This window comes from Typopeltis vanoorti, chromosome 15, assembly GCF_054136105.1.
Source record: "Typopeltis vanoorti isolate ZY-2024b chromosome 15, IOZ_Tvanoo_1.0, whole genome shotgun sequence".
Classification (NCBI taxonomy): Eukaryota; Metazoa; Arthropoda; class Arachnida; order Uropygi; family Thelyphonidae; genus Typopeltis; species Typopeltis vanoorti.
Genome location: NC_143563.1, coordinates 97,974,737 through 97,995,935, shown reverse-complemented (window position 1 = coordinate 97,995,935; position 21,199 = coordinate 97,974,737). Strand labels below are relative to the sequence as shown.

The window sequence follows — 21,199 nt, the reverse complement described above, 5'->3', positions numbered from 1 at the left end:
CCCATACAAGAGTAGTTTGGTATTATAATAATGCCAAGTGGGACAGCCTCTGTGACTTCTATGCCTTATTCCCATGGTTGGACTATTCAACCCAACTCAAACATGCACCAAACATATCACCAAAGTAATCTTCACTGGTATGGAAACATACATACCCCACACTATTCTGAACTGCCGTCCCATAACTAAACCCTGGTTCTCCAAAAGATGTGCCAAGGCTGTACAAATGAAAAATCAAGCATACCATAACTAGTGCACATCAAGAACTCTATCCTCCTTTAGTGCTTATACTCAAGCCCAACACAGACGCAAGAAAACTCTAAATGGAATGCTTTCAAAACAGAGTTTGAAAGAGCATAAAGCAGGAAACGTGCAGCCTGTCCAAATGGCAGCAGAACCTTCTGGTCTCTTGCCAAAGCAATTGGTCATAACTTTTGCCCAACACTATTCCCACCCCTATCATACTCAGATGGCTCTATTGCATCATCACCCACAAAAAAAGCCAATCTTCTGGCTTCACACTTTGCTTCCAATGCATGCATAATTGATGGTAAATGTCCCCCAACCATTCTAGATGCCCAACATACAATGCACACTTTATATCGTTTTGAAAGAAAGAGATCAGAAAAATATTATCCAAATTAAACACGAAGAAAGTCTTCTGTCCCCGATGACATTCCTTCAATTGTCCTGAAGGCTTGTGCACCAGAAATGACTCTGGTAACTCTGCCTGTATACTCTCTTACTCCACTGGTTTGTATCCCACAACCTGGAAATTGGCCTATATTCAACCCATTCCCAAGAAGGGTGACAAATCACTGTCATCTAACTATCACCCTATCTCACTCACCTCAGTCCTGTCTAAAGTAATGGAGAAAATCATTAATTCCTAACTCCTACACTACCCTGAAGGCACCCAGCTAATAAACAACAACTAGTATGGATTCTGTTGCTGCTGATCAACAGGAGATCTATTCACGTATATCACCCATCTCTGGACAAATGCCATGGAGAAGTTTGGTGAATCTCAGGTGGTTGCACTTGCTATCTCCAAAGCTTTTGACTGGGTCTGGTGCAAAGGCTTACTAAGCAAACTACCATCATTCAATCTGTCTCAGGACTTCTGCAGTTGAACATCCATACAGCTTTCTGTCTGGATGCACACTATGGGTGATGGTGGATGGTTCCTTATCCTCTCACCATTCAACTAATACCAGGGTTCCACAAGGTTCTGTTCTCTCACCAACTCTCTTCCTTCTATATATCAATGACCTATAACCCTTGGGTTGACCTCCAACCCAATACACAGTTTTGCAGATGAGAGCACATTGCACTCCTCCCTTTCATTTGATGAACCTTCCTCTATACAACTCACCTCAACCTACACAACATCAACCACCACTGCCCTCAATTCTGATCTCCAAACCATCCTCCAATGGGTTCAGATAACCTCATCAATTTCAATGCTAGTAAAACCCAGTTTTGTATTTCTCACTAAAAAGAACCATGTTCTCCCAGTATTATTTTTGACACTCAAAGTTTCAGACAAGATGAAATTTCTCTTCTTAGAATTGCCCTGATATCAAGCCTCTCTCACAACCATTGCATTCTCAACTTCTAAAACACTAAGATTTTCTTTCGCTCAAGATGTTACTGATGTTAACCTTATGCAAATCACAAATCTGCCTAGCTATTGAATACTGCTTTCACATTTGGAGTGGTATCTCTCTAAGAGCTCCCTCAATATGCATGACTCAATACAAAGGAGAGCAATTAGATTGATTACTGATCCATCTCTTACCAACTAGCTCCTCTCACTTTCACACAGACATTTGGGTTCTGCAATATGTGTATTCTATAAATATTTCCATGGCAAATGTTAATTTGAAATAGCACCAATAATTTCCCAACTTAGTACTAAGCCCATTGGAATACATGTAGCTGCTACTCAGCAATCCGTTCAACAATGCACCGTGAAACCCACAGAACAAAGTTTCTTTTCCTCCTCCTTCATCCCTACTACTGTTGTATTGTGGAACATTCTTCCCCCTGATGAGTTTCCCAAGAAATACAATATGTAGGCTTTTAAATCAAATATAAACAAGTTCCTCCTTTTCCAACCCATTACTCATATACGGTACTAATGTACTATAGGTTGATCAATCAACCTCTTGTGTATGGACTCAACATAAAAAAAATTATCTGAGATAGCATGTAATGGAGAGACATGAGGTTTGAGAGTGCTGGATGTGATCATGTAGTCTTCACTTAAGAGATTGAAAGACATGCAACATTTTCTGTTAAGAAGGATATATGTGGAACTACAAAGCTGTGATTATGACAAGCTGAGGAGTCAACTTTCAGTAGTGCTATGGCATAAGAATTTGGAGAAGAAGTCATAGGAGGTGGTCAAGAAGCATTTGAAGAAAGCAGTATCACACCGTATACCTAGTCAGGAGAATAAATCAGGTATAATATGCCCACAGATACGAGACCCTTCGACACTTCTGCGCATGTCAAAAGAAGGAGAATCCATTCAGATAATAGGGTAATCAATCTGTATTGTGGGATGAATGTTTATTATTACACGTCGGAAAATTAACTTCTCTTTTATGATTATTGTAGTTTTTAAAGTGGTAACTATTTTGCTTGTATAACAATTGGCAAATTTTACGTATAAAGCACGTGATTTCACATGTTGGTGACCAATTCATATACATCGCCAACGAGAGTTCTCGCTTCTGTGGTCGGACTATAGGAGTTAGATGGATGAATAATATCATTAAGAAGTTGCAGACAAGGAAAAAGTTGTGGAGGAAATACAAAGAAAAAGGTGATCAGCATGGCCACGAGCAGTACAAGGTACAGGCAAGAAGGGTATGTATGACCTGTATGGTAAGGAAGACCAAAGCTAATTATGAGAGAAAGCTAGCTGATGAGGCCAAAAGAAATCCTAAAGAATTCTTTTGCTATGTGGCATGTACAAAAAGAAATGACTATGGAAGAATAACTTTAAAAAGTGCTGATGGTGGAGAGGTAACAGAAGCAAATCAAATCAAATCAAATGGGGCAAAAAAAATGATACAGGTGAGGTGCGAGTTCAACTGGCTGAATCTGTGACAGCCTGACTTGGCATTAGCAGGGTGCTTGACTCCATCGTTAATCCTATGGCTGAAATTACTAGAGGTCATAACTGGCTAGAGCATAGCCAAGTACATCTCCAACTGAATGCCTTTAGGGTTGAGATGTGGAATGATGATTGAATGCCTCTAAGTCAGAATCCTGTCTAGCCATTGCAACAATAGCATTCATGTCTCGTGCAATGAAAGGCAGAGCTAGTCAGAGTTGCATTCGTACTGTTATGGTGTGATATCACTCTGGTGATGCTACTAGAATGGAAGCATCAAGGCAGCCGCTGAGACTACGTGGCTGCTGCTTCCTACCCCACACCATTCAGGTGTGGAGTGCAGGCACCAAATCATCCGTAGATGACTATGTACTGAGTGTAGTACTTAGAAGAGTAGTCACCATACTGCGATCTATTTTCAGATTTTCAAGGAAGGTAAATGAGTCGTGTCACTTGCTATTCAAAGGTTTTCTAGGAACACTGGCAAATTTGATTTTCAAACCAAAACTTTGCCATGCTAAAAACAGGCAGGAACATTTTTTGGGGTATATACCTCCTATGTAAGCAATATTTTGCCACCTCTCAAAGTTTCGTGAGTTGTGAATGCCAAGAAATGTATTCCCACAAGCTCTCTGGTTAACTCATGAAACTTTCATAGTTTCTACGTTCAGTTTTGAAATAATGATGGATCTAATATCCACTTCACTTATGTAATTCAGAATAATAGAAAATCCTATTTGATCTGCAACATGTTTACATGAACAGGCCATCTAATTAAGTGTACATCATTACTTAGCTTTTTATCAACAGATTAATTGTTGATAGGTAGCCAGGTAGTACTCAATATTGTGTGATTTTACATTTCAGTCTTCTACAGATGAATAACAATGTATGCAATATACCTGAAGATATACATGTAAAATCAAGATTTTACACATGCAAGACAGGGATGCATGTTACTGTCTTGTTATTCATAGCTCCATTGTCAATCATCCATACAGATGATTAATAATGGAGATAATGAATACCAGTAGAGATAATGCATCCTTGTCTTACATGTGATTTTACGGCAATATACTGTTCTGTATAATGTCCATTTACTATATATTTTGAAAAGAAATTTTCAGTACCAAAAGAAAAGCTTTTCTTTTGGTACTGATATGCCTTTTCCATTAAAATCCATTACAAATAAATACAGGTCTGTGTTATATTCCCATGATTTCTTGACTGACCTAATCTCTTCTGGTCTTGACAATCCCTATTCAGCTGGTTCTACCCCAAGTTTCTCTTCCATAATTTTTCTCAGCTTCTTGTCAAATATACTTGTATTAGTGTACCAAGAACACTGCAGAAAAATTCCTTTGTAATTCTCATTGTTTTATTTCCCTTTTTTTACTAATTATATGAAGAGCCAAAGGCTTCAATTCGGCAATATAACTTATTTAAGTTAAGGGATATTACATTACATCCCATATTGTTTCTTAGCTGAATAAGAAACTCAAAGAGTTTCTTATTCAGCTAAAAAACTCAAAACTAAGTTTGTAGTGAACAGAACTTGCATCCCTTCTATGAGAATTGCCAAGAGGTGTCTTAATAAATTACTAATTATATGAAGAGCCAAAGGCTTCAATTCAGCGACATAACTTATTTAAGTTAAGGGATATTACATCCCATATTGTTTCTTAGCCAAATAAGAAACTCAAAGAGTTTCATGCTGAATATAGAAACTATATAAAGTTCGGCAATTCCAAGCGTAAGCAAATACCTGGATACTGCAGCAACTGACCCTTTAGGTAGTGCAAGCTGAGGCAACTCATATCAAAGGTGGAGCAAGCTCTGATCACTATTCTTGATATTTACCCATAATGTGAACTTAGAAGTTCACATTATGGGTAAATATCAATACTCAGAAATTACTTATAAATTACAAATACTTAGAAGTTCACATTATGGGTAACTTAGAAATTCACATTATGGGTAAATATCAAGAATAGTGATCAGAGCTTTCTCCACCTTTGATATGAGTTGCCTCAGCTTGCACTACCCTAAAGGGTCAGTTGCTGCAGCATCCAGGTATTTGCTTACGCTTGGAATCGCCGAACTTTATATAGTTTCTATATTCGGCATTAAACTCTTTGAGTTTCTTATTCGGCTAAGAAACAATATGGGATGTAATATCCCTTAACTTTAATAAGTTATGTCGCTGAATTGAAGCCTTTGGCTTTTCATATAATTAGTAATTTATTAAGACACCTCTTGGCAATTCTCATAGAAGGGATGTAAGTTCTGTTCACTACAAACTTAGTATTATTATTATTAACTAGGTCTACCTACTCACTGATGAGACCTCAATAAAGGTTGAAATGGGTCTGGGTAGTAACCTTCTCTCATAATGTAGAACAGTAATATAGCTCCTAGGAGCTAAGTTCACATTATGGGTAAATATCAAGAATAGTGACTGGATCTTGCTCCACCTTTGATAGAGTTGCCTCAGCTTGCACTACCTAAAGGGTCAGTTGCTGCAGTATCCAGGTATTTGTTTACCCTTGGAATCGCCGAAACTTTATATAGTTTCTATATTCGGCATGAAACTCTTTGAGTTTCTTATTCGGCTAAGAAACAATATGGGATGTAATTTCCCTTTTTTTTTTTTTTTTTTTATAGATGAGTACAATGAGAGCTCTACTCCAATCACTTGAAATCCTGGCCTTCTAAATTATGCAGTGTAGCAACTATAAAATTTTTATACATCCGATCTCCTGCAGCTGCTTTTTCATTTCAGGTTTGCGATGGCTTTCTCAACTGAATATTCAATTCTATTTTCTATAAAATAATGATATGTACTATTGATTGCATTTCTCTTTAACATTTTTTACCACTGTTCTGTCACTGCTTATTTCATTTAACCATTCCATTTCTACGATGTTTTTTTTTAAATTCTATTGTAAACCTATTATACATTTGTGCCATGAATGGGCTAAGGATTTTTTTTTTTTTTTCAGTTTTATATATTTTTAGTATTTTTATTTCTTTTTTACACAGTCCAGAAACTGCTCTAGAAACCAGTTTTAACTTTTTTAAACCACTTCAGGACTCCAATAAGCAGGATGGTAGTTCCACACTTATGATGATATTCATGTTTGCCACAATAAAGCTGGTGCTACACTAAAGAAATATTAGTTGTAAAATTATTAACATATTTATAGAAATTAAAGATGGAAACTCAAATTTATGTGGAAGTAATTTTAATAGATTTTCACCTAAGTACCAAAGGCATCCAGCACATTAAAAATGAACATAAAATAAAATGCAATAAAAGAATTAATTTTAAAAGTACCACTATAGCACATAAGTAAGACAGCCGATATCAGTAAATTCCTAATTAAAAATAAAATAAATAAAACTAAACATGAACATTAAAGTAGATTAGTTGTAGAGTGGTTATACAAAGAGTGCTGTGAGGCCTTTCTACACTAACTGAACAGAACAGATCTGATGGCTTTCTAATTATCCCCTTTATGGGAAATATTATGTATCAATCATAAGATTGATACATAATATTCATTTCTGATTATTATCTTATTAATTTTATTTATTTTTTTAAATTAAGAATTTAAAAATCACAGAATGTATAGTAATCATAATCATAGTCTAGAAGAAACACATTTCATATGCACCAAATTCTTTATTTCGAAGAAACTCAGCATTGTCTTGACATTTGTGAAACAAGATTATCTATTCATATATCTTGGATTAATTCAATGGTGTTTCTCTGAATGCTTGTTGTAACATTCCTGTGGCTGCCTCCCTTAGTTTTGCAGCAGTACTAAATGCATAATTCTTCTTTAACACAGCAATTTCACAACATGATGGAGAGGAATAATATATTTACACTTTAGATTAGCTCACTCACTCATGAGTCAAGATTGCACCCTTTTTCAGTAGGCAGAATCAGGATATGTTGCCAAATAGCTTATATAGTTGTCACTTTCATACTTTTAATAGTTTCTTTATGAAGCATAATACTTGGGATCTTTTTGATAGACCCTGTATACAAAGCAGGACAGAACAAATTTTATCAACCTTTAAGCTCATCTCTCTCTCTCTCTCTCATACACTCACACATTTATTACAAGCAAAGTTAGTAATTGGTGATTTTTTATTTTTTATTTTGTAGCAGGTTCAGCTGTTCCACTAACTTTCATCAAAACACCATTAACTTTCATCAGAACGTTTGCAAGATGTTTTTCATCAAAAAACATCTTGCAAACATTCACATGCACCTTATTAGCTCCCATAATAAATTGCATATTACCAGTTTATAAAACTTTTGTAATGTTGAAATGTAATGCGGCATTTGTGTTATCCTTGCAATATAATGCACGTGAACTATAACACAGGTTTTTTTTTTGTTATTATTGAGTATAATAACAAAAAAATTATAATGTATTATAATGTATCACAAAAAATATGCAAGATTTCTAAGAAAAGTTTGCATTTCTCTCGTTAACTTGAATAGGAATCACTCTTATTACAATATAAGTTGTTTTTTATCACAAAATGCATATGAAGAACTATGTTTCTTAATAAATACCATGTAAGCAACTATATATCCAATTCACAGCAGTAATTCCACTAATGTGCTTTGACAAAGTGGAAGTCAGTAAAATATGAAACAGTTGTTTCCTCTAAACAAAAAATAGTAAATTGGGGTAATTGTTAAACACAAAATGTTTGTTTCTCAATTTAAATGTAAATGGTTATCCCAAATAAATGAAGGCAAATAAGTTTACCTTCAGTAATGTAAACCTTTCAAAAAACTTAACACGATAGATATATATACACGCTGTATTTTTCTGTGTAAAACGATACTTTTTTCTAAAATTTTTAGACCAAAAATTGGGGGTTGTCTTATACACGGAGGGGACCAGTTGAGAGACCCGTGGTTGCTGTGGAGAAACTGCCAGTACCTTGTCTCCATGAACAGGCTCCCGCCAATCACTAGCCTTTGTTAACTCTGTCGATTGACATCATTAGTGGCTGGTTCTGAATAAACCAATCAGAACTCTGAAAGCAGTTGTATGTCTATGCTTTCAGACATATCAGACATAAAATAAAAAAACAAAGAAAATGATATGCCCGGAACTGAGAGTGATGCAATATTTCTTAGTATGTATCTTAAAAATATTACCTAATTACTAAATATACTATGAATATTTAAAAAAATATCAAATGTGTTCTGTTTTATGTTTAAAATATTGATTTCTTAATTTTGGGTTCGAAAAAGTAGGGTTCATCTTATACACGAAAAAATACAATGATATGCATATATATGCATATATATATATGCATATCATTGCATATATCAAATGTGTTCTGTTTTATGTTTAAAATATTGATTTCTTAATTTTGGGTTCGAAAAAGTAGGGTTCATCTTATACACGAAAAAATACAATGATATGCATATATATGCATATATATATATGCATATCATTGCATATAGCCTATGCAATAATATGCACAGTTGGTGTGTATGTACTGCAAGATCAAAATTATTTAATAGTAATGGAATAGAGCCTACCTCCAGAAACTGGTGCATCAAGAAAAACTGCTCCTTTTTCATCTGCCAAAGCAGCCATATCTTTTGAAACAGCAGGATCAATGGTACTGCTGTCTATCAGCAATGTTCCAGGTTTGACCTTCCTGAATATTGAAATATAAAGCATTAAAATGTTCCATTTAAAATTATAGATAAAAGCAAACAATTTAATACTGCTTCAGGATTTACTATTTTAAAAACATAATGTGAAAAGAATTTTGCAAAAAATCATTTGTTCATTATGCAATAAATTATTAGTAACAAATCTTGAAAATTAAGGCCTATTATTTTTGAAGAAATTATAATATATACTGAATATTAATTACAAAAGCTTTAATTAATACTTCTGATATTTTGACAAAATCAAATTACCATCATCGAGGAACACAGAATAATGATATGTGCATGCAGGAACTAACACTGGGTAAATGTCCCAATGAAAGTTCTCTTAGACCTTATCCAAGTTATATTTCCTCCTAATATCTCAGTCCTATTTCAGTTCACCATGAACTCTGGCTATTTTTTGGCAAGGGATATTCTATAAACAAAAAGAGGGGACAGCCATGGGTTCCCTGCTTCCCCCCCCCTCCCTTCAGCCAACTACTTCATGGCCAAGACCACATTAAGCCTAATGGGGGGGGGGTGCCATTTAGGACTCTTGGCCCAACTGCCCTTCCTCAGCTTCATTTACCTAGTGTTAGTATCTGCATGCACATATCATTGTTTTATGTTCCCGGAAACCCAAACTATCCACACAATCTCTATCATATCTCTCCTTTAACCCAGGAATAAAGGGATTATTGTTCCCCTATATGAGGCTTTAATAAGGCCACATCTGGACTGCTCTGCACACAGATCTGGACTCCCAGATTCCATGGGGATGAAGTGGTGGAGAGGATACAAAGGCAAGTGACAAAAATTGTGACAGATCTGTGGAATGCTCCTATGAGAATATACTGATGGCCTGTAGGCGTCAAAAATTAGCTGATAGGCAAAAAAAAAGAGGAGACATGCTAGAAGCATTTAAGTTATTAAAAGCATTTTGTAGGGTTGACAGTGAAGACTTTTTTTCAGTACATGGAAAGAAGGGAGAGAACATGGGTCACCAGTTGTGTAAGAGTGTGGTTAGCAAAGGTGTTAGGACTAGATTTTTCACTTGGAGGGTAATGAATAGGTGGAATGGGTTGCCAGAGGCGGTGTGGGTGCTTCATCAATGCATGATTTTAGGCAGAGATATGAATTGTGTGAATGATGGCTAGTGTGTGAATAATGGATCTCCCACGATGAATCTTCAGACTCCATGGAGATACCTGTATAACAATAATATAACAGAGGCGAGAAGTGGCTTGAAAAAGCCACTTCAAGCCTCCACTAAGCAGAATGGTTTATGCACAGATAGACTTCATCTCCCACATAAAAACAATCACAAACATCCATGGCCCGTGGTAGGACTCAAAGAGAATCAGGCTAGCAATAAAATTAACAAAAACATAATAATATATTATTGGATACTTATATATGAGAAATATGACTTACTATCAAGCCAGCTCCAGTATAGGCTTACCTTCCCACTGATAAATAATCATAAGCTGAGAAATTGACTTTTTGGTAATGTAGGGTAATGTATATATATGCTAATATGTGCAAAATCACAAACCAATCATTACCTCAGGAATGGTAGTTAAAATACTTCAAGAAGTTAGTCATATGAGTATGACTAACTGGAATGAGTAGATGGGAATATGATACTCTATGGAAGTAGGTGTTGGCATAGTAATTTACTCACGTGTTTATAATAAAGTGACTGTGAAGTTAGACAAAGGAAATGACTATACCATGATACCACAGACTTGGTCAAGGCATTTGACAGAATACGACACAAATTCTATTATATAAAATGAAGAAATGAGGATGGATAAGAAGCTGGTGGCACAAATAATAGAATGTCTGATGGATAGACATCAAAGAATAGCACATGACAGAGGCAAACTCAAGAGAAGGTGGGTGTTTAACAGTATGTCATAAGGCAATGACATTTAACTTGTACATTACTGACACAGGAAATGATTTGAAGGGAAGTATTCAGTTGTTTGCTGACGATGCAAAACTGAGCAACAGTTAATAAAAGTAATGCAGCAATCATGGAGGATGATTTAAATAGACTGACAATATGGGCAAGGATAACTGTTGCCAGTTTAAAATAACAATGAGTAGTGTTATGTGCTTTGGGATGAAAAGATTATAAGGCATGTACTAAACTGATGGAAATAGACTGCAGGAAACAAAGCTAGAGATCTGGTAATCACTACCAGATCTCTAGACAATAAGTTAAAGTTCAGAGTGCACACTGCAAAAGTGGTCAATAATTAAACTTGCCATAATTTTCATGAGCTAATCCTGGGTGCTTGTCAAGCATGGCAAGTAGAGGGAGCCAGCATTTTTATAAATGCCAAATAATGAGTATAAAACAACACAAAAGTATAAATGAAACCAAGCTGTATTTTCTGGTGTGTAATTAAACAAAACAAAAAGGGATAAAGTGACAAAAATTGTTATGAATTTGGTTTTACAATCCATGAAGTGATAGGCAGAAGTTTTTTTTCTTAGCAGGCACAGAGCAAATGAAGCTGATTTATTATGTCACAACTTAATGATAGAAGTGGTGGAGAGAACCCAGAGGTAGATAAGTGCCTAACGATGAGAAATCTACAGAATGATCCTTATGAGGACAGACTAAAGGTTATGAACTACAAAAAAAATTGGTTGACAGGCAGAAAAGAGGAGTATGATTCATTTAAGTTACTGAATGGATTTTATAGGACTGATGCAGACAAGAGAGCAAGCATGGATGTGAGGAATATATTTATTGCTTGGAAGGCAAATGAATAAAATTGGTTGCCAGATCAGTATCATTTGGCAAGGATTAAAATAACATGCAATACTAGATGACTGAGATGAATTCAATGTCTATTTCAATGTCATACAGCCATACTGTAGTCATACAGTCATATTGTGTTTCTTACTATAAACATCATGTTCAATATTCCCTCATATAATCTATTAATATTATTACTCTGGCACCATTACAAATTACAAATAGGACTTTCACACATGGACTTTTGTTTCACCTTGATTTTTCAAATATTATAAGTTTATTTGTAGTAGATCTGTAACTTTATTTTCTTTTTCCTATGTTATAGGTAAACCATAATTTTTTATTTAAAAAATACAACTAAAAAGATAAAATGATTATTTATTATAGAATATATGAAATCAAACAGAAGAAACAAGTTTGCTCTTGTAGCCAAGAGAAAACTAAACTATATTTAATCAAGCACATTCTTGCATAGGAACTGATTTCAATTGGCCATACTAAACAAAATGAAATGTAATTACTTTTGTGAAGAAAATTTGGGATCTTGGGTGTTTTAAAACCAGACCAGTCTAGGATATATAACAAATCTATCAGAAAAGATCAGATTACCTGATTGTTGAAGAACAAACTGACAAATAAAGATAAGGAATTATATTTTCTCATAAAGCTTGGATACAGTCGTATATGGACTAGACTAAACTACTGTGCACAGATTTGTTTGACTGGTTTCCCAGGTGATAAAGAAGTGGTGGAGAGAACCCAGAGGTAGATAAGTGACTAACGATGAGAAATCTACAGAATGATCTGTATGAGGACACACTAAGGGTTATGAATTACAAAAAAATCTGTTGACAGGCAGAAAAGAGGAGCTATGATAGGAACATATAAGTTACTGAATGGGTTTTATAGGATTGATGCAGACGAGGGAGCGAGCATGGATGTGAGGAATACATTTATCGCTTGGAAGGCAAATGAGTAAAATTGGTTGTCAGAGTTGATCATGAGCTATGTCAGTGAATGAGTTCATGGAGAACCATAATAGGCTGTGTGTGAATATTCTGTGAATATAATACCTATCACGGGTATTGTGTGAATAATAGTGTATGGGGCACGATGAATGTACCAGAGTAATAATATTAATAATAATAATAAATATGATACTAGAGTACAAGGGTGGTCTAAAAAGTTCTTGGCCTAACAATCATAAAAACAAATTTATAATTTCAAAATTATCTTTATTTTTCAACATAATCTCCCTTAAGACTAATACATTTATTCCAGCGATGTTCCAGTGCCATTATCCCATACCTGTAGTGGTTCTCAGTAAGATCTGAAAAATACCCCTCTACAGCTGCAACCACCTCTTGATTCTAAGAAAAACGCTGACCAGCGAGGAAGAGTTTTAATTTTGGGAAGAGATAGAAGTCAGTGGAAGCCAAATCTGGAGAATAGTAGGGTGGATGTTCCAACAATTCATAGTGCAGATCCCTTAATTTTCCCATTGCCAAAACACCTTTGTGGACAGGTGCATTGTCCTGATGAAAGATGATTTTTTTCTTCTGCAAACCAGGTCTTTTCTCACGAATTTTTTTCATCTAGTCTGTTAAAAGATCGGAATAATATTCCCCATTATTATTTTACCCTTTTCAAGATAATTAATAAACAAAATGCCTTTAGCATTGTCTCTGTCTTCTTTGGCGTTAAACAACTGGCTTCCGTCCACTGTTTGGATTCTGATTGTTGAAGAACAAATGTAATAGTGAATCCAAGTCTCATCCATAGTAATAAATCGAAGCACAAAATCAGTTATATTCTTGTTAAAACGCTCCAAACACTGTTCAGAGATTTTCCGTTTTTGATCTGCTGTGAGCAAGTGTGGCACCCATCTTGTGCAAAGCTTTTCCATTTGCAATTCTTCATGCAAAATATATCACGTTTTTTTCAAATGCCTATAGTCTCAGCAATTTCATGCACTTTGACTTGCCTGTCATCCAATAACATATCGTGCACTTGATCAATGATTACTATTGTTGTTACACTTTTTGGACATCCTTCACATGGATCATCTTCAAAGCTTGTACAGCTACATTTAAACTCGACAGCCCATTTCTTAATTGTCGAAAACAAAGGAGAAGGGTGTCCATAAACTTTTATGAACTTAGAATGAATTTCTTTTGCATTAAACCTTCTTTTACAAAGAATTTTATAACCACACGATACTCAATTTTAACCATTTCAAGGGATACAGACAACACTTTCGCTTCAGACAGCTGTATAAAAAAATTACTTGATAGAATGACTTGCAATTCCTGAATTTCTGATTAATAGCAGGCCAAATACTATAAAATGGCTCTGTGAATTCTTTTTTGATATATTATTGACTGACCTACTACCTGGCCAGTTTAAGAAGTCAAAACTAGTTGCTATTCTTAAACCTGAAAAACCACCCCAGGAGGCAAAAAGTTACAGATCTATTGCTTTATTGAGTTGCACCTATAAAATGTTAGAATGCCTTCTGTACAACAGATTGTCCATACTAATCATGTAACATGTCCCGATTGAACAAGCTGGTTTTAGAGAAAAACGTAGTTGCTGTGATCCAGTGCTCACTTTAATATCATACATAGAAGCTGGATTTCAGAAGCAAGAAAAAACATCAGCTGTCTTCTTGGACCTAACAGCAGCCTATGATACAGTATGGTGTGAAGGTCTTATATACAAATTTCTTAGCATTGTCCCATGTAAACGAACCGCACACTTAATTTCCTCCATGCTCACTGAACGTTTCTTTCAAGTTATATTAGGAAATAAAATGTCCCGACAACAAAAACTTAATAATGGTCTTCCACAAGGGTCAGTATTGGCACCCTTACTTTATAACCTATACACATGACTTGTCTGCTACCATCTCACGCAAGTTCTGTTATGCTGATGACACTGTAACTGCCATTCGACAAGAACATTAGTCAGGCTAAAGAGGTACTTACAAAAGATCTCAAAACAATAGGTGAATATTACAAAAAATGGAGGCTCCAGCTCAATCCAGAGAAAACAGAAGTATCACGCTTTCACCTTAATAATCACATGGCAGATGTCACTTTACATATCTTCTTTAAAGGATGTTTACTACGACACAATAAGTTTCCAAAGTACTTGAGCATGACCATGGACTGCACGCTCTCTTACAAGCAACACCTAACAAACGTTTCTGCTACATTAAGAACCCATAACAACATTATACAAAAACTAATAGGCATGACATGGGGAACGACAGCCGATAATCTGCGGATTACAGCTCTTGGTCTAGTTTTCTCTGTTGCCAAATATTGCTCACCAGTGTGGTTAAATAGCACACATGTTAAACTTATTGATAACCAACTAAATAATACAATGAGACTGATTTCTGGAACAATTAAATCAACGCCCACACACTGGCTTCCAGCTCTTAGCAACATTGTTCCACCGAATCTGCGCAGGACTAAGGCTCTCTTATGGGAATATAAGAAAATCTTGGAGAATAGAGCCCTACCAATACACTTAGATCTCCCAGACTTAAGTCTGGGAGATTGAGATCAAGACATCCACCACTACAATTAGCCCAACTACTACTACAATCTAACTTTGACCTGAAGCAAAAGTGGCAAGAACAGTGGGAGAACCAGACAGATGACATCACAAAATTTTCTGTCAAAGAATTACAAGAAGGTTCTGATGCTTGCTCACACCTCCCACGAAAATTCTGGACTCAGCTTAATAGAATACGAACTGGTCATGGTGTATGTGTGGACTTGCTTTTTAAATGGGGTAAATGACCATCCCCGCATTGTGATTGTGGAGCTCAAAGACAAACTGTGGACCATATTGTGACTCAGTGTTATCTCGGAGCATATTCAGGAGACAAATTGAACTTTTTTAAGTGCTACCCCTCCCATTGAGTGAGTCCCTTGGTGGCAGAACGGGGAATGCTCATCATAGTTTACTATGAAGGGTAGGAGGGAAATAAAATCCTCCCGCAGACCAACAGGATAGCACTTCACTCATAGGCCAGTCTGGGGGCCTTAAAGGTGGCAGACTCGGGTGCTGAAAGTTAATCCCCTACACACCTTAAAATTTCTCCCATTAAAAGAAATAACAAAGAGATAGCCAAACTGCCTAAATGGTTAATGACAAAGCAAGATATGAAAAAAGATACGGAACATGGAACATTAAAAGTCTACAAGAAAAATAAAACGAATTAATAGATGAATTTAAAAAATCAAGATTGGATCTGCTAGCAGTCACAGAAACAAAAAAGAAAGGTCAAGGTTGCCAGAAAATGAAAGATGGACATATACTTTTCTATTCAGGGGTAAATCCAAGAGAATGGGGAAAACAAGGGGTAGCTTGCATAATTAAACCAGATCTCAAAGAATATATTACTAAATGGCAACTAATAAATGAAAGGTTGTTGACAATCACTATAGATTTTAAATCAGATAATCAAGTATTCACTGTGATTGTTGCATATTGTTGTGTACTGAATAAACCAGGAAAAAAGAATTACTATTTAATTTATTCAGGAACAACTCTCTCTGAAAATAGGCAGAGAATGTGGTGTGTTGGCTATAAACTGGAAATGTATATATATGTATATAACACTAAGATAGGAGTAAGAAATTATATAACAAATGAAAGAAAATTGTAAGACCTAACCTGTTATGTATAAGGGTCTGATAGTGAAATTATTTAATGTATTGAATTAATTTAAGAACCCCATTTTATGTGTCATGAGATACCAAAATCTGTAAGTCAGAGTCCAAGGGTCACCTTTTGACCATCCAGTGTTACGTGTACTGGGGGGAGAATTATGAAAAAGAGAAACTAGAGCGCTTTCTAAGAAAACACACCAAAAACAGGTGCGATGTAGTGGAAGGAGCTGGACGCTGTGACGAAAAACCCACGTGACCGTGTTGGTGGGCATCGCGAGATATGAGAAACGCCAGGAAGAGCATGAAAACAAAAAGGTCGAGCAAACCCCAATCGAGGCTTTTTTTTTTTGGTTCCTGTTTCCTGACCTCTCGGACGTTGGTCCAGTCCGCACCTACGGAGAAGTTCCGGGCTGGCCGTGGAAGGTATGAGTCGTCTGCCGCAGCATATGGAATAGGGCTAGCTATTTCCTTGGACTAGGATAGCTATGCCACATCATGCGACGGAAAAACCAAGTAGATGCCTGGCTAGGCTCCTGAGCCATATCGCCCTTCCAGCTGAGAATCTGGCCGTACAGTTGTCGAAGGTGACCAGACGAGCAGCAGACTGAGAAGAAGCCTTGATGCACAGACAAGGCAGAAGAAAGGAACGAGTATCATTTCAAAGATGGTAATGTAGACTCTTGTATTATATATTCACGGTTAAGGAATTGTGTGTTTTCCAAAGAACATTTTGTGTAGTGGACTTATTATATGGAACTTTAGGAACTGCCTCCAACTTGTCATAGACCCATCTTTGTTTGAGAACTGTCTGCCTAGAAGGGCTCTATTTAATTTGTATGAATTAATTGTGTTGTGTTAAGTGATATAACTGGGGACCACGTGAGTGTAGAATGTGTGATAACTTGTGATGAGATAATGTTAGGTTACAGAGGTGGTTCAAGTAAATTTGTTCATGTATTTCATTAGTAGTAATGAACCAGAGATCTTACTAAAATTTGATTCAGATTACCTAGAAATAAGACTTTCATGTATCATTTCTTTAATTAATAAATGTGTTTCTTAGTACCTGCCTGATCTGGTTTAGTATGTGAATTCAAACAGCCACTCATAAAATTATTATCGAACTTAGCGGGAAGAACCCACGTGTATAATTTAACAAAGCGGACCACGACTGCATGCAAGAATATGGTGAACAGAAGTTAGAAATTTACTATAGTTTAGTTACTGTGTATCACTCTGAGAGAGCCATCCTGGATAAGAGTCTCATCTATCCTTGGTATTGGCTGGCGTAGTTAAAAAATAAATTTGTCAATGCTTATCAGGTGGACTGTCTCATAAGATATGTTTAATGGCCACCTCTCATTCTAGGACAAAGCCCTAATCATTAATTATCCTACACGTGATTAAACTTAAGAGCGGCCAAAGATTTTGTTTGTTTAGAAAGGGGAAAGGTTTAAGAGAACGAGTTAAATGTAGACTAACCTTAAAGGCTAAAAGGGACAAAATATAGAAATAGAGGATATAACAATATGGCCCAAATGATAATGCTAATAAAGAAATTAAAGATGAATTCTTTGAACTCTCACAAAAAAACAATTGAAGAAGTTCAACGGCATATTATACTACTAGGAGACCTTAATGGCTGGGTAAGGAATCAAGTAGATGAGGAAACGAAACAAGTGTTGGGACCACAAGGAGAAATAACCCGGAATAATAACGGAGAAAGAATAATAAATCTTTGCCTTACAAATAATTTAGTAATAGCGAATACTATGCTCAAGCATAAAGAAATCCATAAGTTTACCAGGGAAGAGCCCAGTAGAAACGGAATATTTATAATTGACTATGGCATCATAAGCAGATCGTACTGGAAGTATACGAAAAATGCAAGAGTCTATAGAGCTCCTGAAATAGACAGTGACCACTACTTATTAGTATTGGAAACAATCCATAAAATAAAAGTTGAAAAATGTAGAAAAAGTAGCAAGGAAATAAATGTTAAGATAAAGAACTACAAACTAAGGAAAGAAGAAACAGCCATTGAGTATAAAAGTAAAATAGAAGAGAAGATGAAAGAAATAGAAAAAGAGATATATGAAGACCAAGATGTAGAAAGCGTATGGTACAGGTTCTTCTAGAAACAAGCAAAGAAATTTGTGGTGTATCCTTAAATAATAAACAGAAGAAACATAAAACACCCTGGTGGACTGAAGAACTAAAAGAAGAAATTAAAAAGAAAAAGCAATTGTGGAAGAGATATATAAAATCAAAGCCACAGGTTGATATAGAAGCATACAACAACCAAAGAAATAAAGTTAAAACCTTAGTGAAAGAAGAGAAAAGAAAATGCTGGGAAGACTTCTGACATACTTTAGAAAAATATTTTAAAGGAAACCAAAAACTCTTCTATAATGTTTTAAGAAGAATGAGGTCAGAGAAAGAATGCCCCATAAAGTTTATCAAAAATAAGGATGGAAAGTTATTCAGAATTCCGAAGACATTATGGAAAGATGGAAACAGTACTTCCAAGAATTGTTGGAAGATGCAGGACATGGAAAAAATAGAACCCTAAGAGCAGGACATGCAAGCAAAACAGAAGATCAAAGTGAGGAAATTCATGCAAATGAACTATTAGCAGCAATAAATAAAATAAAACTGGCCAAATCAGCAGGTCATGACCAAATAACACCAGAAATGGTAAACAATTTAGGAACGAAAGCCATTAAATTTCTTTTACACCTATTCAATATCCTATGGAAAAAGAAAATCATTCCCAAAGACTGGAAAATAGCAATAATAATCCCTACATTTAAGAAAGGAGACAACCATAAATGTGAAAACCACAGAGGAATTTCGCTTTAAGACGTTCCAGGAAAATTGTATGCCCATAGAAGAGAGGCTCAGGAACCAAATAGAGGATACGCTGTACGAAATGCAATATGGCTTTTGAAAAAATAGAAGCATGCAGGATCTTATCTTCAGTGTTAGACAAATATCAGAGAAAACATTGGAATATGGAAAAGAACTACATGCATGTTTTATAGATTTCGAAAAGGCCTTTGACCGAGTTCCCAGACACTTAATATGGCAAACATTAAAGAAAAACAAGATAACTTAATAGCAGCCATACAAAGTCTCTACAAAAGTAACAGAAATTATATAAGAACCTGTAATAATAGATCAAAAGAATTTGAAACAAATGTAGAAGTGAGACAAGGCTGTATCCTCAGCCCTCCTCTCTTCATCATAGTAATGGATGAAATTTTAAAGGCATGCCAAACAAAAACAAAAAAATTCCACCTAGGATACAGGAAACTGAAAGAAATCAGGATTTCACACATGGCTTTTGCAGATGATGTGATTCTAGCAAATAGAGCTGAAGATCTGCAGTACAACATCAACATTTGGTATGAAGAAACAAAGAAAAGGAATATGACCATAAATATAAATAAACCTAAAACAATGATGATATCTAGAAACCAACCAAAACACACAATAAAAATAGAGAACCATCAACTGTAACAAGTCCACTCCTTTAAATACTTGGGATTATATATATACAAGAAGATGGTAGACTAGACACAGAAATTAACAGCAGGATAACCAGGGTAACAAAGCTATTCTATGCAACGAAAGGCCCACTCCTAGATAAGAAAGAAGTCACCCAGAATACCAAAATGGCAGTATACCATTCGGTGTTTCTACCAACATTAACATACAATTGCGAATCTTGGTGTTTAACAACAGGAAACACAAACTACAAACAACTGAAATGAAATATCTTAGGAAAGTGGCACAAAAAACAAGACTAGACCAAATAAGTAATCAAACTATAAGAGACAGCCTTCAAGTTGCACCTCTGAACCAATTCATAATACAAGCACAAAATGAGGTGGTTTGGGCATCTTAATTGAATGGAAGAAGGAAGAATAGCAAAAACTGTATACAAAAGCCAGAAAATAGGAAAAAGAAACATAGGCAGACTCAGAAAAGGTTGGCAAAAGGAAATTAAAGAAAAATTGAAAAGAAGGGAATTGACTGGAAAGAAGCAAAAAAACAAGCCTTGGACAGGACGGCATAGAAATCTCTTTGGCAAAATCTCGACGCTTAAAAGCACAAGAGATCATAGACAAAGAAGAAGTGCTACACCCGAAGCTATGAACTATTTGACCAATATTGATGTAACCTTTTAATTTTATTGGTTTTTTTTAAAATGACTTTTAATTTTATATGTTTTTAAAGTGACGGTGTATTGTACTGCATGTTTTGTTATTCATGCCATATCAATAAATAAATAAATAGATAAAAAGAATATCTTATCAAGATACTGCCAGCCTTTTTTTCCAGGCTTATTTGCTCTCCAACCTGTGAGCATGAATGTTTGTGAATGTCTTTAGGTGGCAGATTAATTTCATTCTCTAGTGTGAAGTCAATACTAAAGCCTATAGTGGCTTTTATTTTTAAAAATAAAATAACTCTAAAAATAAAAAACTACTTTTTGAAACAATTCGAAGATGCTATATTTTCATCCATTCATCCTCAACCATCTCTTTGGTATCGTTATGTCGATGATGTTTTTGCTATTTGGTCACATACTGAAGATGAGCTTTCAACTTTTCTACAACAGATAAATAGCCTTCACCCACATATTCAATTCACGATGGAAAAAGAAAATTCTGGTACTTTGCCATTTTTGGACATCCTCCTTACTCGAACTTCTTCTGGTACACATCTCAAAAATTTGGCATTCTTAAATCTCTAATTAATAGAGCACAAACTTTGCTCTTCTCCAGTAATCTTACAACAAGAACTTTCCATCATTAAAAAGTTAATGGAATCGAATAATTACCACCCTAATCAAATCCAACAGATAATTGAATCTTATGTTCCAATACCTAAGGTTTCTTCAA

At 35.4% G+C, this 21,199-nt stretch overlaps 1 protein-coding gene across 1 annotated transcript in view; it reads right to left on the bottom strand.

Annotated features, from left to right (window-relative positions):
• Window positions 1-21,199, bottom strand: part of LOC150099018 (3-hydroxyisobutyrate dehydrogenase, mitochondrial) — an 80,182-nt gene that overhangs the window by 25,015 nt on the left and 33,968 nt on the right. Inside the window, exon 3 of the mRNA XM_090405078.1 lies at window positions 8,709-8,830. Coding sequence (XP_090261204.1) covers window positions 8,709-8,830 — 122 coding nt within the window. The remainder of the gene's footprint in view (window positions 1-8,708; window positions 8,831-21,199) is intronic.